At 38.0% G+C, this 15,288-nt stretch overlaps 1 protein-coding gene across 1 annotated transcript in view; it reads right to left on the bottom strand.

Annotated features, from left to right (window-relative positions):
- Positions 1-13,144: 13,144 nt before the first annotated feature.
- Positions 13,145-15,288, bottom strand: part of Bin1 (histone deacetylase complex subunit SAP18) — an 11,453-nt gene continuing 9,309 nt past the window's right edge. Inside the window, exon 4 of the mRNA XM_071594591.1 lies at positions 13,145-13,836. Coding sequence (XP_071450692.1) covers positions 13,752-13,836 — 85 coding nt within the window. The 3' untranslated portion in view covers positions 13,145-13,751. The remainder of the gene's footprint in view (positions 13,837-15,288) is intronic.

Below are 15,288 nucleotides of genomic sequence, written 5' to 3'. Positions count from 1 at the left end.
AACCATGCCCCAATGTGTATTTCTCTTCACTTATAAACAAGTTCTCACCAGTATCGACTCATTACCCATCCACACCTGAGGGTATAATAAGCTTGAAATGGGGCCACATCAATCATTTGCGACACAACATTCAAGCAGCAAACTTGTCTAAGTTGTCCCTCAAAGTTGCAACCAAAGGCCAACTTGGCAAAAACAACCTCATCATCCAAAAAATGAGAACCTCAGCAGTATGTTCAAGGTGCATCTCCATGCACCCCTGTTAGGTGGCAAAAATAGAAATTACCTCAACCTCCAGTTGCAATCCAACAAATCCTCAAGTTACAATCCAAACAATAGGTGAAACACATCAAAACAATCATTCCCCTCATGGCACACACTGCTATCGTATTCGGCAACGAGAATTTCAGCTTCCTACTGACTAAGCGTCTCAATGTTTCCACTGCAAGATGATGAAATTTGACTGTGATACGCTGGATAACGTTGGTCGACAGTATATGCCAATGTAATTGAAAAATATATTCAGGTCCTCCCACAAATTACGGAAGGTTCTATTTAACAGATTATGCACCAATCTATTTCAGAGAAGGGAAGAGTGTCACCAGAAAGTGATCAGACAAGATTACAAGACTTTGCGCCCATTAATTATACTAACAGACAGGAATTGAGGCATTTGTATCATGAATCAAATGAAAACATGATTCATAGCGTTTACCATTACTTTTGGCAATCACAAACAATTATACTTAATGATGTACCATTTGGCATTACTATATTCTGATTAAAATAATTTTAAAATGAAAAAAGTGGTTCTCATTTATTTAACCTACCCAGGATGATGTGGAGATCTTTTAGTGAAATAAATACATGGCTGGGAGAAATGGTTTCAAAAACTTACTCTCTAAAAAATGAATACATTTATCAGCGTATTTTATTTTTTGCACAATAATCAGCCTGCTCTTTTTAATAAGTTACCTGACAATGTGAGGAATCTCAAAAAAATTTCACTATTTAAAAAAAGTCATACAAATATCTGTTAAAGCATATGTTCTACTCTGTTGAAGAATATCTGCAAGTATAATTTGCAGCTGTATATTTTCTTTAACATGTCCTACATTTGTACAACAAATCCTTGGACAAAATAAATAGATTGATTGACTTAAGACAATTTCTACTGGCTAAGTGAAAACTATAACTCACATGTGGTTCTATCAAGTAGCTCTCATGTTATCACTTTCTTCATTCCAGACAATCATAAAGTTCAAATTTTGCTATGAACACCACTACTGGAAAGAACACTCTGAGAAACAAAGCTTTTTACATGCACCTGGTAAATAGAAAGTTAAAGGTGCTTTGTGTATCCTCAGAATGCTCTCAATTTTTGAGTGCACTGCATCTCCAGAAAGCACACTTAGACCGTAATATTTGGCATCAACCACAAAGTATCTCTCATGCACATCTATCAAAATGATAATTTTAACAGCCCAGTTCCACAACCCCGTGCATTGAGCTTCAATTACGAGGGTGGTCTGAAAAGTTTCCGACCTCAGAAAATTTCAGAAAAAATGTCTTGTATCTCTGTTAGGTCAGAAACTTTTCAGACCACCTTCGTATTACCATCTTCTTGCCACTAACAACCTAAAATTTGATCAGTCATGAACCTTAAAACTTGCTAAGTTCTTACTTCCAATGTCAGCCTTGGAGGTCACCATATGGCCGAAAAGAAAATTAATTCTGCACAAGAGGTGGGAAGTACTTCTACAAAACACATCCCCTTGTATTCACTCAATGAGCATGATTTCCATCTCTAATGCCTGAAAATCTGCACTAGTATTTCTTGGTTTAATGGGCTTACCAGACACTGCTAAAGAAGCAATAATTACTGTCATCTGGATACTTACATGCCTTTCCAAGTCTCTGGAGACAGTTATCAACTCGGAAAGCCTAATGAGACAATGCTACTCATTCAAGCAAGAGCCTTTTGGTTTGAAGGCATGAAGGTAAATTTATTGTGAATGACATAATAAAATAGCTACCAGGAAATGACCCAGAAGTTCAACTAAGGGATACTATGAGAAAACAAGGAAGAAAAGAGAATTCATCATACTAATACAGATTATTCCGAAAATTGATGTTTGTTAACGGACACCTCATGCCAAGATATCACAGATTAAGGGCTTCTATTTTTTGCACAAATGGGGTAAAAGTATAAAAAGTAACTTAGGCTAGATCCAATTTGTATGTACTTTTCTAGAAATTTATTATATTGAAAAAATCAATTTTTTTCAAGTTTTCCACGGCAGCACACATTTCACTCAGAATTAACATTTCAATTTATTCGCTTCAATGAACAGTTACAAGTTAACATTATTTATCTAGCTGCTATATCATTTACAAATTTGTATTATGATTTATGCTGACAGCTGGGCTTTCTTGCTTGTTGTGTCCTGGCTTGCATCTTGTTGGATGGCTTTCATGCTGCATCCTGGGGTGCAGTTGTTTGTTGGTTTAAGGTATATATAGTATGTGTTTGCATGAGAGTTGGATGAAGGGATTTTTGCATGAGCGTGTGCACCGCTGTGGTTGTAGTTTTCCATGTTGTTGTTTTTGTGTGAGGTATTGTTCCTCTTAACGGGTGTTGACCTAGCACCCCCGCCACACGCCCTTACAGCGGCTTGCAGAGTATTATGTAGATGTAGATGACACTTCATAAAATGTAAACTGCTGCTGCAGATTTCAATAGTCCCGGATTACTTCTTTAAAAGTGAACTTTATTAGTGCATCATTTTTTTTGGTAACTGGTACTGTGAAATTCAATGGCATTGAATCATTCTTTTAAGAGATTAAATTTAAAGTGTATCAGTTCGATTTATCAAATTCAGTGTTCTTTACGTCTGGCACAACAAAGTCGTATTTGTCCAATGCATCGGCCAAATCGTCTACCCATAGGTGACACTGTGATGAAGGGACTGCCAACGTACATAAAAAGGCCATTAATATGAATTTAATCCAGTTACAGGAGTATGAATAAATTGGGCAGGCAATACCAGGCATATTTAAATATATAAAACTTCTTTATTAGAGCAAAATTAAGGACGTTTTATCTATCTATAGATGCCTATAAGAAACATAGAAAACAATGGGAAAGAAGAAAAATCAAAAAAGTTAGATTTAAAAGCATAGGTAGATATTTTAAATTTGCTATCAAACAGTTAATGAAAGAAGGAAGGTTTCCCAACTCAAGAGAAGCGAATTCAGAAATAAAGGTGAATTGATAGTAACTGATAAGACAGTAATATTGAATCAGTCGACAGAACAACTCAGTGAACTTTTGAACCAGAAGCACAGCTAAAGGTTTTCACCTTGGAGAGGTGGAGATATTAAAACTCCAAAATAAAAGTCTACGACATCATTATCAAAGAAAATAATAAAGCCCTGGCATCAATGCTCTTACATTTCAATTCATAAGAGAGAAGGTAGTGTCCATGTTAAGCAGTTATATAAACTCAAAACGGAAATATGGATCAATGAAGCTACTCCTGAAAAATGAAGTGCAGAAGTGATATCCATGCACAAAAAGGTGACCTCATAGGTAACATGAATTAGCCTTCCACCATAGATAAAGTACTGTCAAATATAATATTTCAAAGACTACTCCCTTTTGCATGAGAGCACACTCATGAGTGTGCTCCATCAGTGAATCCATCAATGCCCAGATTTTTTGGTCTGCTAAAAATCCACAAAATCAGTGTAAGCAATCTGTGTAGCAGTGTCCCTATTCTGCCAGTGATTTCCAATGTTTTAGCCCCAAACCACTTATGGGCTAATGAATAAGAATTACTTAATTTTTCCACACAATCTTTTGTGGATTGTGTGGAAAAATTAAGTAATTCTTATTCATTATGAATCGTTTCCACAAAGTGACGGCGGATACTATACAGTACACTTATGGGCTAATAAGTTAAAGGTCTTATTCAAAACCTTTTACAAATTTTCCCCAAAATACAGAATAAAAAATTCACAAGAACTGGTGGATATGTTGTCTAAAGAAATAGTAACCCCCAAGTGCATAATGGTATCGTTTGATGTCACAAATTTATTCCCCAGTGTTCCAAGATCAGAAGCTCTAAACCTTGCGGAAGTTACCCTTGTTAAAGCAAGGGTTCAAACCCTGGTGATTTTTGAATTGTGCTCTTCCTTAAAAGTGTGTGTAGAACAAAACACTTTTATGTTTAATGGCAACATTTACCAACAACAAGACGGCTTGGCTATAGGCTCTCTGCTTTCCCTGCTACTAGCAGACATTTACCAGGACAATTTTGAGCAACTAATGTTATCCTCAAAGAATTCCCTCATTAAAAATATCCTTTGCTGGTATAGATATGTAGATGATGTTTTCGGCATCTGGATGGGTTCTGACCCACAATTAGACAGTTTTTTAATTATCTCAATTCCAGAGATAAACATATAAAATTGACCAAGGAATTAGAAGCAGATGGATCCCTCAACTTTCTAGACTTAACTATTAAAATTAAAAACAATAGGTTTGATTTTTCCATTTTCAGGAGGAAGTGTTATACAGACAAAGTCATTCACCATAGTTCTAGGCACTGCTTCTCTCAAAAATTATCTGCCTTCCATGCCATGGTACACAGACCATATTCTATCCCCATGTCTGAAGAGAACACTCTTAAAGAACTCAGCATCATAAAACAGATTGCGGTGAACAATGGGTATAGAGAAGTGTTAATTCATAAACTTTACAACAAGAAACTATCCCGTTTAGACAAGTTAGCCTTGTATAGTTCTCCCACATTTACAGAAAACCAGCCACAGTGGCAGAGATTCCCTTTTCTTGCCCACTTGTCATTAAAAGTGCAAAGAAGCCTCCTAAAAGAAAAGGTGAGACCGGCTTTCTACAATAAAACAAAATTAAGCAATCCATTCTGCCACACGAAGGACCAAGTTAACCCCCCCACACAAGAGTGGGGTGTACAAACTCCTCTGCAAAGACTGCAACCGGATATACATAGGCCAGACGGGAAAGAGATTTGAGACGAGGGTAAAGGAGCACCGAGCATGCTTTAGAAACAACATCTCCTTGTCACGCTTTGCCAAACACCTGAGAGATAGTGGCCTCAGCAGCAATTTCATCCCCGAAATCCTGCACTTTGAGAAGAAAGGCCACCGCCTCGATGTGCTGGAGCAATTAGAAATACTTCAGCACATGGATTACGGAGAAAATGTTTTGACCAATGATTTTCTTGACCCTTCACATTCTCCATTATTGTATTTTCCTCACCCTTCTGCCAAATAATCTGACATTAAGCAAACCATTTCAACAATGTAGTAACCCCTCCCAGCCTACTACATAATCACCTGATTAATTACCCAGTGCCGTTCTACCCGTTCACATTACCCACTCCTCTGCCAACTAACCCGATGCCAAGCAAAACTTTTTTCAGGATTGGATTAATCCCTCCTCCCAGCCAGCTACTTTAGCACCATTACCAATCCTCCTCCTCCACCCCCTCTTCCTACCTCAACCAATTCTTGCTTTCCTCCCTCCCTCCTCTACCCCTCCATCCAGAGATATATATACTGTGTTTGACTTGGTTTTTTACCAGATGATGTTATACCATAACGAAACCTGGGTAGTAAATAAAAAATTTTTTCTATGTGGAAAAGCCAAGTGGTTTAATTTCAAGTTCAACGTTCCACTACCCCATAAATTCTTGCAAAAGTGCGTAAAATGGTGATGGAGGATTGCAGACTGAAAGTGCAAGAAACTGATGAAGCTGTACGGATATCATCTAAATGAACATGTCACATTTTAAGAGAGGAATTGGATATGAGAAAATTATCTTCTAGATGGGTGCTGCGACTCTTATTAGAGGATCACAAATGCATTAGAATGGAAATTTCCAAAAATGTTTGGCCCATTTTAAGAGCAACCAACAAGATTTTCTGCACCGGTTAATGACCAGAGATGAAACTCGGTTCAATACTATACTGTAAAGAAAAAGCAGCAGTCAAAGTAGTGGAAACATGTTGATTCATCACCACCAAAGAAAGCAAAGGCAATAAGGTGTGCCGGAAATGTGATATCTTCAGTTTTCTGGGATGCGAAAGGGATTCTGCTGATAGATTATCTTCCCACAGGTCAAACAAATACTGGACAATACTCTGCTAACCTCCTTTTAAACTTCTCCTTGCCTATTTGCTAGGTAATTACCACGATCACAATTAAGAGGCAAAATGTTTGTGTTGTACGAAGCAGAAAAGACATCTGTAGATCTAGAACTGTTTGCATCAAATGTAAAAAAGGTCTACATGGAATTTGAACATCTCATCATGCATGTGAATAATGTGATAATAAATGATTGAATTTGCAAGAAAATGACCAATAAAAATTTGTGATCTATTAAGACACAATGCATTTCTTATCAGAGTAATATTAGCTTAAATTCTACATAACAGTTTCAGGTTTAACTTTGTAGAATTCCTTCATGATGAGGGTAGAAAAAGAAACTTGCCACTTCCACAATAGAGATTTAATACTTCACACAACCATGGTTTCAATGATGTGCATCATCATCAAGTCACATACATGAAAAATGTTTCAGCTTATATGTCGAGCCTGGCTCCAAGAGGGGAGGAAGGTAGGGAGAGTATGGGAGAGGAGGTAAATTTAGTACTGGTACAGCAACCTATTAGTAGGCTAGGGGAAGATGAGGTGTTTATCCACAATGGTTTGACCCTAATTAAGGGATGGTCAATGGTCATCATTGCCTTGGTGGGGAAAGATTTTGGAGCCTTTAAGGAAATTTAGGAGGGGGGAATGGGAGAGGTATAATGCTTCATTGACCACCTCAAACCTGTCAGACTGAAGGGATTCCCAAATTTCCTACTCCTCCAAAGCATCCAACCTGCATCCTTTCATTTCAGGGTGAAGAATGCCTGCTGTGAATTTACTGGTATGATTCTTTCCCAAGAGGTGTTTGGCAAATCGGGATCTGATGTCTTTCTTTGTGAAGCATTATCAGTGGTCTTTGATCCTAACATCGAATGTCCTCCCTGTCTGTCCAATATAGATGGCGTTACAATTGACTTTATAAACCCCGCTTTGTTCCATTATGTCAATTTTGTCTCTGGGTGAACCTATTGTTTTTTAGATGTGTGTGTTGTAAAATGCTCTCTTGATTTTGTTCTTGAAGAGTATTTGTTGTATTCTGAGTGAAATATGGCCAAGAAATGGTATTCTTCACTATCAGTGCTCCTCAAGTTTACATGTTGTATATAGCTTTCTGGGATATCTGTCTTTGTTTTCTAATGTACATGTTGCCAATCATTATTTCCCTGTACCCGTTGTTGACTGCAATTTGTTTAATAATATGGAGTTCCCCTTGTTCGTTGTGGTGTGACATTGCATACCCTGTGTAACATGGCACGAAAGGCTGCACGTTTTTGTGGCTGGTGATGCTTGGATGTTGAGTAGATAATTTGGTCAGAGTAACAAATTTTTCTGTACACGGAAAGTTCAAACCTTTGATCAACAATTTTCACAGTCAAATCCAGGAAATTCGAGGCACTGTCTGATTACAACTCACTTTTGAATTGTATAGATTCATCTAATGAATTTAACAAAGTCAAAAAATTGTCAGATTGTTTGTCCTAATTCTTGTAATTAATAATGATAAAATGTTTTTCATAACATTTTCATACCTATTGATCTCTTTTCATTTTAGAGTTTCACCTGTTGTATGACCAACCATTTTTATCATCTCTCCTAAATTTCATTCAATCTGGATCTCAACAATTAGGAATTGATTGAAAATTTGTGCAAAAATTAAGGTGAACAATTTTTTCGTTTCTGTAATAGGGGATGATTTATGGTGCTTCTGGTGCAATAGGAAATGCCAAAGATTTCAAATAATATCCATTTAGATATCAAAAAACTACGCTTGTGACCACTGGGTTTCTTTGAGAACCAGCACAGCATAAAAGATAAGAATTCTCTGGATAGGTTGAGTTCACAATTTCATAGTCACCATGATTACTGAGTCTCATAGAGTTTAGCCTATTACATTGCCATTTACAATGCTATGAGTTAACCACATACAAAATAAAATAATGTATATTCTCATATGTACGTTGAAAGAGGCATGTGATATCAGCATGAAAAGGACTGATAGAAGAGATAAAAATATAACCTAGTATAGAATGTTTCGCCTGATAAGGAAAATAGGAATATATAAGGGAAAAAATGGTGTTGTCTACAATACTTACATGGTCACTCAATGTAAGGGTTCTCCATTAAGAGTTTGAGAATACACAATGTCTATTATAATTTCATTTCATTTCATTGAGCTATAAAATTCACCTATATGTTATTGGATAGATTCATGCAATCTGCTCAGGTAAATTCTGTCCAAGTATGCTTTCACGAAAGAAAATATTCAGGAAAGAACTGTGCGTGAAATATTTTGAATATTTTCTCGTAGTTTCCAGATTATTTGCAACAATTGTTAAGATAAAAATGTTTTATACTATTAATACACCTGTAGCTTTAAATGCTGCTATAAGATCCACATAGTGTGATCATATGGGTGAAGGTTTTTCCTAGTGGATCCTTCATGTGAATGCGTGAAATTTAAAACATTATGCTCACATATCAAAATGATCAATTCCTGAAAAAAGAGAAAAAACAAAACTTTGTCATTAAACCGTTAGAAATGAGAAAAGCAAGGGAACAAGTGAGAAAATCGACTAAAAAGGGTGCATTCTATGATTAAGGTTTACCTCACCACAAAGAAAAAATGGCATCACCTTCCCCCAAATTTCCTACTCCCTAACCACACCGTTCCCATTTGCTATTCAAAATTATTAACTCAGTTTAAAGGACCACACTTGGATAATCAATAGCATATTCTATAATGTCCCTCCCAGGATTACAACCTTGACATGGTGGAAGGGCTTGTGCATTCCGATGACCCCCTAGAGCTGTGCTGGCGGAAGTAATAATTGCTCCTGGTAGGGTCACCCATGCCAGAAAGGTAGAAGGCGAGGAGCCAGACGAAAGGTAGTCCACGCAGCATCTGTTCTTCAGTGAGGTGGCTGCAATGGCGTCTGACCCCAGTGGGGCGGCCAGTAAGTGATGGTGTCACTTTAAAAACACTATTGAGGAAGGCAACGGGAAACCAATTCAATTATCACTCCCAAGAATTAAATGATGGACAATTGGAGATTTTGAGTCCAGGCAACTACGGGGCTCGGCCCAATCAGCCTTGTGTCATGCCCGGCAGCAGGGTAGGCAAGGCTTCCACGGTTGTCATCCCACGAAACCCTTGCAAGGGAAAACCCGCAGCAGCAGGGCAGAAGACCAAATTAGTTAGACTAGGAACGTGGAATGTTAGGGCAATGAGGACAGGGCAATTGGAGAATAATTAGCGAGAGATGGAAAGGGGAAATATAGATATTTTTAGGTTTATGCGAGGTGAGATGAAAGGATAGCGGAGATTACTGGAGGGATAATTATAGAGTAATATACAGCGGCGGGGACGAGAGCCAACGAGGGGTTGCCATAATATTAAATGAAGAGGTAGGAAGAAGCATAGTCAATATAGAACAGGTAACAGATAGGATATTACTAGTAGAGATTAAAGCAGTACCGACGAACTTGGTTATTTTTCAGGTATACATGCCGTCGAGCAGCCATACAGAGGAAGAGGTTGATAGGATATACGATCAATTAGAGGACTTAATGGTGTGTGTTCCAGCAGGGAAACATTTGATAGTGATGGGGGATTGGAATGCGACGGTAGGCGAAGGAAAAGAAGGTGATGAGGTGGGAGACTGCGGTTTAGGCACGAGGAATGAATGCGGGGAGAAAGCAGTTGAGTTCTGCAGAAGACAGGGGTTAGTCATCACCAACACTTGGTTTAAACACCACAAAAGATGCAGGTACACATGGAAAATGCCAGGTGACTCAGAAAGGTATCAGCTAGATAATATTCTGGTTAGACACAGATTTAGGAACAGTGTGATAAATTCGCACAGCTTCCCAGGAGCAGATGCTGGCTCTGACCACAATTTAGTTGTCATTAAATGTAGCGTCCATTTCAAAAAGATAAGGCAGGAGTGGCGGGTTAGAAAATGGAATGTAGAACCATTAAATGGATTAAAAAGGAAGGAGTTCCAACAGGCTGAAAAGGAAATCATGGAGGATGGTAAATAGCTGAGCACTATCGAAGAAAAATGGGAGTATCAAGAAACGGTTATCTAATGCCGCAAAAGACACTATTGGAACCGTTAACGCAAAAAGGACTAGGAAATCATGGATCACCGATGAGATGATTACCAAGATGGATGAGAGGAGATAATGGAAGACTGTAAATACAGAGTTAGGCAAAATGAAGTACAAAGAGTTAAACAATAAATTGAGGTGGGCAACAAATAGAGCAAAAGAAGCCTGGTGGAAGACGCAGTGCGAGGATATGGAAAGTTTGCAGAGGAAGGGTGAAATTGGTGTGCTCCACAGCAAGGTCAAATCTTTATCGGGAAGTAAGAAGGGAAGATCTATGATAACAGTTAGAGATAAGGCGGGTAAGGTAATAGTTGACCCAGGAAAGATCCAAGGGAGATGGAAGGAATATATAGAAGAACTATATAGTAAAGAACTTAGACCAACAAAGTTAGACACAGAAAAGGAACATGACGTAGAGGAAGATAGCTTAGGTCCAGGCATACTAGACAATGAGATAGAAAGGGCATTAAGGGAGATGAAACTAAATAAGGCCGTGGGGGTGGATAACATTCCCGTGGAACTTTTAAAATGCTTAGGAAAATGTGGGAGGAAAAGGCTATATGGGCTGATCCGTAGTATTTATGAGGAGGGAATCTGGCCAGAAGACTTTGTGAGATCAGTTTTAGTTCCTATTCCGAAAAAGGTGAAGGCTACATCTTGTGAGGATTTCTAGACAATAAGTTTGATACCACACGCAGCTTAAGTGGTTCTCAGAATCATAAACAAAAGGACAGAGAGTAGGGCAAATGATCACTTAGGGGATGATCAGTTTGGGTTTAGGAAGGGGAGAGGTACGTGTGATGCCATTGCAGTAATGAGATTATTAATCGAGAGAAATATAGAATACAACCAGGAGGTATTTGCCTGTTTCGTAGATTTCAAAAAAGCGTATGATAGAGTGAATTGGGAAAAAATAATGAGTGTATAGCAGAAAATGGGAATATATTGAAGGGACAGGAGGCTGATCCGCAACCTGTACATGTCTCAGACTGCTCAAGTGCGGGTGGGGAACGGAGAGTCCGGATGGGCAGTGTTGGAAAGAGGTGTAAGGCCGGGTTGCCCATTATCACCGTTTTTGTTCAACATATATGTGGAGGAAATGATTAAAGAGGCACGGGAAGAACTGGAAGTAGGAATGAAAGTGGGCGAGGAATTCATAAAATCAGTTAGGTTTGCTGATGACCAAGCTTTAGTTTGTCAGTCAGCCAAGGGGCTGCAAGCATTGCTAAGTGAATTGGATATTCAGTGCGACAGGTATGGGATGAGAATCAATATTAATGATACAAAGGTTATGCGATTTTCTAGAAAGAAAAAGGCTAAGCTAAACATTAAAATAGGAGGACAAAAACTAGAACAGGTAGAACAGTTTACCTATCTCGGTAGTGTTTTGGACCAACACGGTCAAAGTAGTAGGGACGTAAGGAGAAGAATTGTGCAAGACAAAGAGGCTTTCACAAGGAGGAGGGAGTTGATGACAGGGACGTTGAGTAAGGATATTAAGAAAACATTCGTAAAAACTTTTATATGGAGCGTAGCTATGTACGGTGCGGAAACTTGGTCATTGAAGTAGGAAGATAGACAGACTGGAAGCTTTTGAAATGTGGGTGTGGAGAAGAATGGAGAAGGTGAAATGGACCGAGAAGAAAACAAATGAGGAAGTACTTGGTATAGTGGGCGAAGAGAGGGGTTTGTTGGGTGAAATCCTATGGAGGCAAGAAAAGTGGATGGAGGGGGTATTGACTGGCAGTGGGATGTTGAAGACTGTGATAGAGGGTAGAATGTTGGGCAAAAGAGGAAAGGGAAGGAACAGGATAGGGATGTTGGACGGGATGAAGGGAGGAAAAAAGTACTCGGAGATGAAGAGGGACCTGATGTAGAGTAGGATACTGGATTTTGTATTTTGTTAGGAATCACAAAATATTTATTTAGTAGCTGTGTCCATCCAAAAACCTACCTTAACTGGTAGATTATGTAATAATAACAATAATTCTATAATGTACACTGAATATGACCTAAAGGTATCTTAATAATGTCACAAGAATAAGGTGCCACACCCAAACAAGCATATGTGGAAACTATTTTCCCTGCCGTAATCATTCAACTTTTGGTAACTTACTGATATCATATTATTTTTTTTATGTTACAGTCGCAGATAGCCAAAATATGAAAAATGCCCATTAGCAGGAGAGATTTACTCTTCCCTTTACGCTATTATTTTAAGAGAACTTTAAAGCAATATCACCTAAAAGGGTGCGGCAACGTAACTTCCATTTTTCAAATGGAAAAAGCTTCCTAAAAAGGAAGTTATGTTGCCGCCCTCTTAAATAGGCACCAAGAAAGTGTTCAAGTTAAACAATGTAATTCAAAAGCTTAATAAAAATAATTAATGCACAATGGCATCAACAGGAATGGTAAGAGAATTTTACTGACTAACATACTACGCCCATCAATACACATTTGAGACATTGCACTCATTCTGGGTAGAAGGTCCATCATTTGATGACGGTGAATGAGCAGAAGCAGCTCTCCCAAATCTTGCTAAATATTTAAATAATCATCCTTTAAATGCATCATTATGAATGAAATATAGCACAACAAAGTGACTTCAGATGACAAAAAGAGCATCAGAGATTCCAAAATAAATTATTTCCAAGATTTAAAAAAAGGATCCAGTAATTAACAGTTCATGCAATGAACTACTCAAAGGGTTCCAAAACTACATTTTGTTTACACCAGGATTCACATTTCTGGCTTGGTGTGCTTAAGGGAATTCATAATAAAAGAGGTTTTAGCACTTTCCCACAAAATAGAGCATTAAGTATAAATAAAAGAATCAAATCATATTTTAGTGAAAAGTGCTCAATTTTCTTTTTATTTGAGTTAATTTTGCAGTACAGCAGATCAATGCGCTGCATAAGCAATCACCAAATACCATGAGTTCACATTAAGAACCACCCAATCCGAGCCCTTACACTCTTTTCATTTGGCTTCTACTGGGGCTGGAGGTTCTGTTATCAGATATTCTAAGTAATGCTTGAAATATAGCACTGACTTCATTCAATGATGACTACCTCGCATAGTGGAACATAACCTGATTTATGGCCTTAACTGTTTTTAAGCCATCAAAACACTGATAAATGGCATCATTGGTCTTCAAAGTGAGGTATTGTGGCCAATAAGGACCAGTTGACAGAAACTCAACCATTAACTTTCTTCACCTTTTTAATTATATCCTTAAATGTAGAAATTAGCCAACGCCACACATTTTTTTTTAAATTAACAATTTTCCACAACTGTGTGTATTTGAGTTTACTTCAGGTTCACTCTGCTGAAATTCTCAATTACTCATCTTCTGAGTAGCATCCATGGCCTCCAGATTCGACACAGTCCACAAAACATCAAATCAGAAATTTACAGTCATTTCACATACATTCTACATATATGTCAATCAATATGGTCTCCTGCCCCTTCGAATGGACATCACTTGCTTGGGAGGTGTGATAGAAATGTCCATGTAGTCTCCTATGCAGAACCTAAAACAGAACAAGAGAAACAGGAAATTAGGGCCACCCATTTTTCACATTCCACTTCCATACTTTTCTTAATTTTCCTGATATTTTGTTTGCATGAAAACTCCCTGCATATGACAATACTGCCGCAATTGTCATTTCATGGTGCATTTTCACAATCCGCAATTCATTGTGGAATGGAAAGCTTTACGGAGCACTCATTGGAAACAATAACTAAGCTCAACCAAGGGCTCAAGGTAGGTCAGGTGTAGCAATCATGTTAATAGTTAGGATGATGCCAAAAGCATATGGCCTGTCCTGGGTGACTAAAATTATTTCATAAATCTTCATAATTAATATCATAAACCCCCTCTAAAAGCATAAATTCACAAGATACATAAATCCTCAAGATACATCTTACATTTCCATACCTAATTTTATGAATAGCAACAGTTAATAAATGAACTTCCACAAAGTTGGGGCTGAAACTATTGAGATAATAGCAACAGTTCTTGGAGAAGAAGCAGTATTAGGAGTCATAGCTACTCACCAATATGATTCAAATTATTTCAATGCAGAAGTAATAAAATATTAATATTATAGTCCAAAACAATAACATTTCAATGATAAAATATTTCTGAATTCCACACACATACACACAACAGCCCCAGGAATGAACCTATTTTATCTTAATAAATTCCGAAATATCAGTCAAGTTTGCCTTCCTAGAAAGAGAACAAGGGAAGTGTTTTAACGGCATCATTCTCCCGGTACTTAGCAAATTCTGGCAGCCTGTTTCTACTTTCCCCACACAAAACCCAAGAGAAGTTTGAGACTGATGACCACAATTTCACAGCTGAGTGGCAGTTAAACATCATGTAAGATCTCCTTTGAAAAAACATCTTAATTTGCAAAGAGGCCCATTTCTACACTGTATTTATCACTTCATAGATTAAAAATGCTACTGTTGAGTGTGTACTACCAATTATTAATTTTTAAGCACCTTAACAACTGAGGACTTCAGCAGTTAAATCCCAAAGCTTTTGAAATGTGGGTGTGGAGAAGAATGGAGAAGGTGAAATGGACCAAGAAGAAAACAAATGAGGAAGTACTTGGTATAGTGGGCGAAGAGAGGGGTTGGTGGGAGTGAAGGTTGAAGGTTGAAGTTTGAAGGGAGTGAAGTGGCCAATAGCCACTTCACTCCCTTCTTACATTAAAGACTCGCACCACTTTCTGGAACGTCTACACTCAATCCCAATTCCGCACAACACAACCATTCTCATGGCCACAATAGACGTCACATCTCTGTACACCTCCATTCCCCACAAAGAAGGCTAAGAAGCCCTGAAACATTACCTATCCCTATGATCCACACCACACACCCCATCCAGATTTCCTCATCGAATTGAGCCAAATCGTTCTTACCAAAAATGCTTTTCAATTCAATGACAAAATATATTTACAAATAAAAGGCAC

This window comes from Hetaerina americana, unplaced genomic scaffold, assembly GCF_022747635.1.
Source record: "Hetaerina americana unplaced genomic scaffold, ioHetAmer1.1.p SCAF_1, whole genome shotgun sequence".
NCBI classification, from domain to species: domain Eukaryota; kingdom Metazoa; phylum Arthropoda; class Insecta; order Odonata; family Calopterygidae; genus Hetaerina; species Hetaerina americana.
Note: the sequence above shows the minus strand (reverse complement) of the source record. Positions and strands in the feature narration are given on the sequence as shown.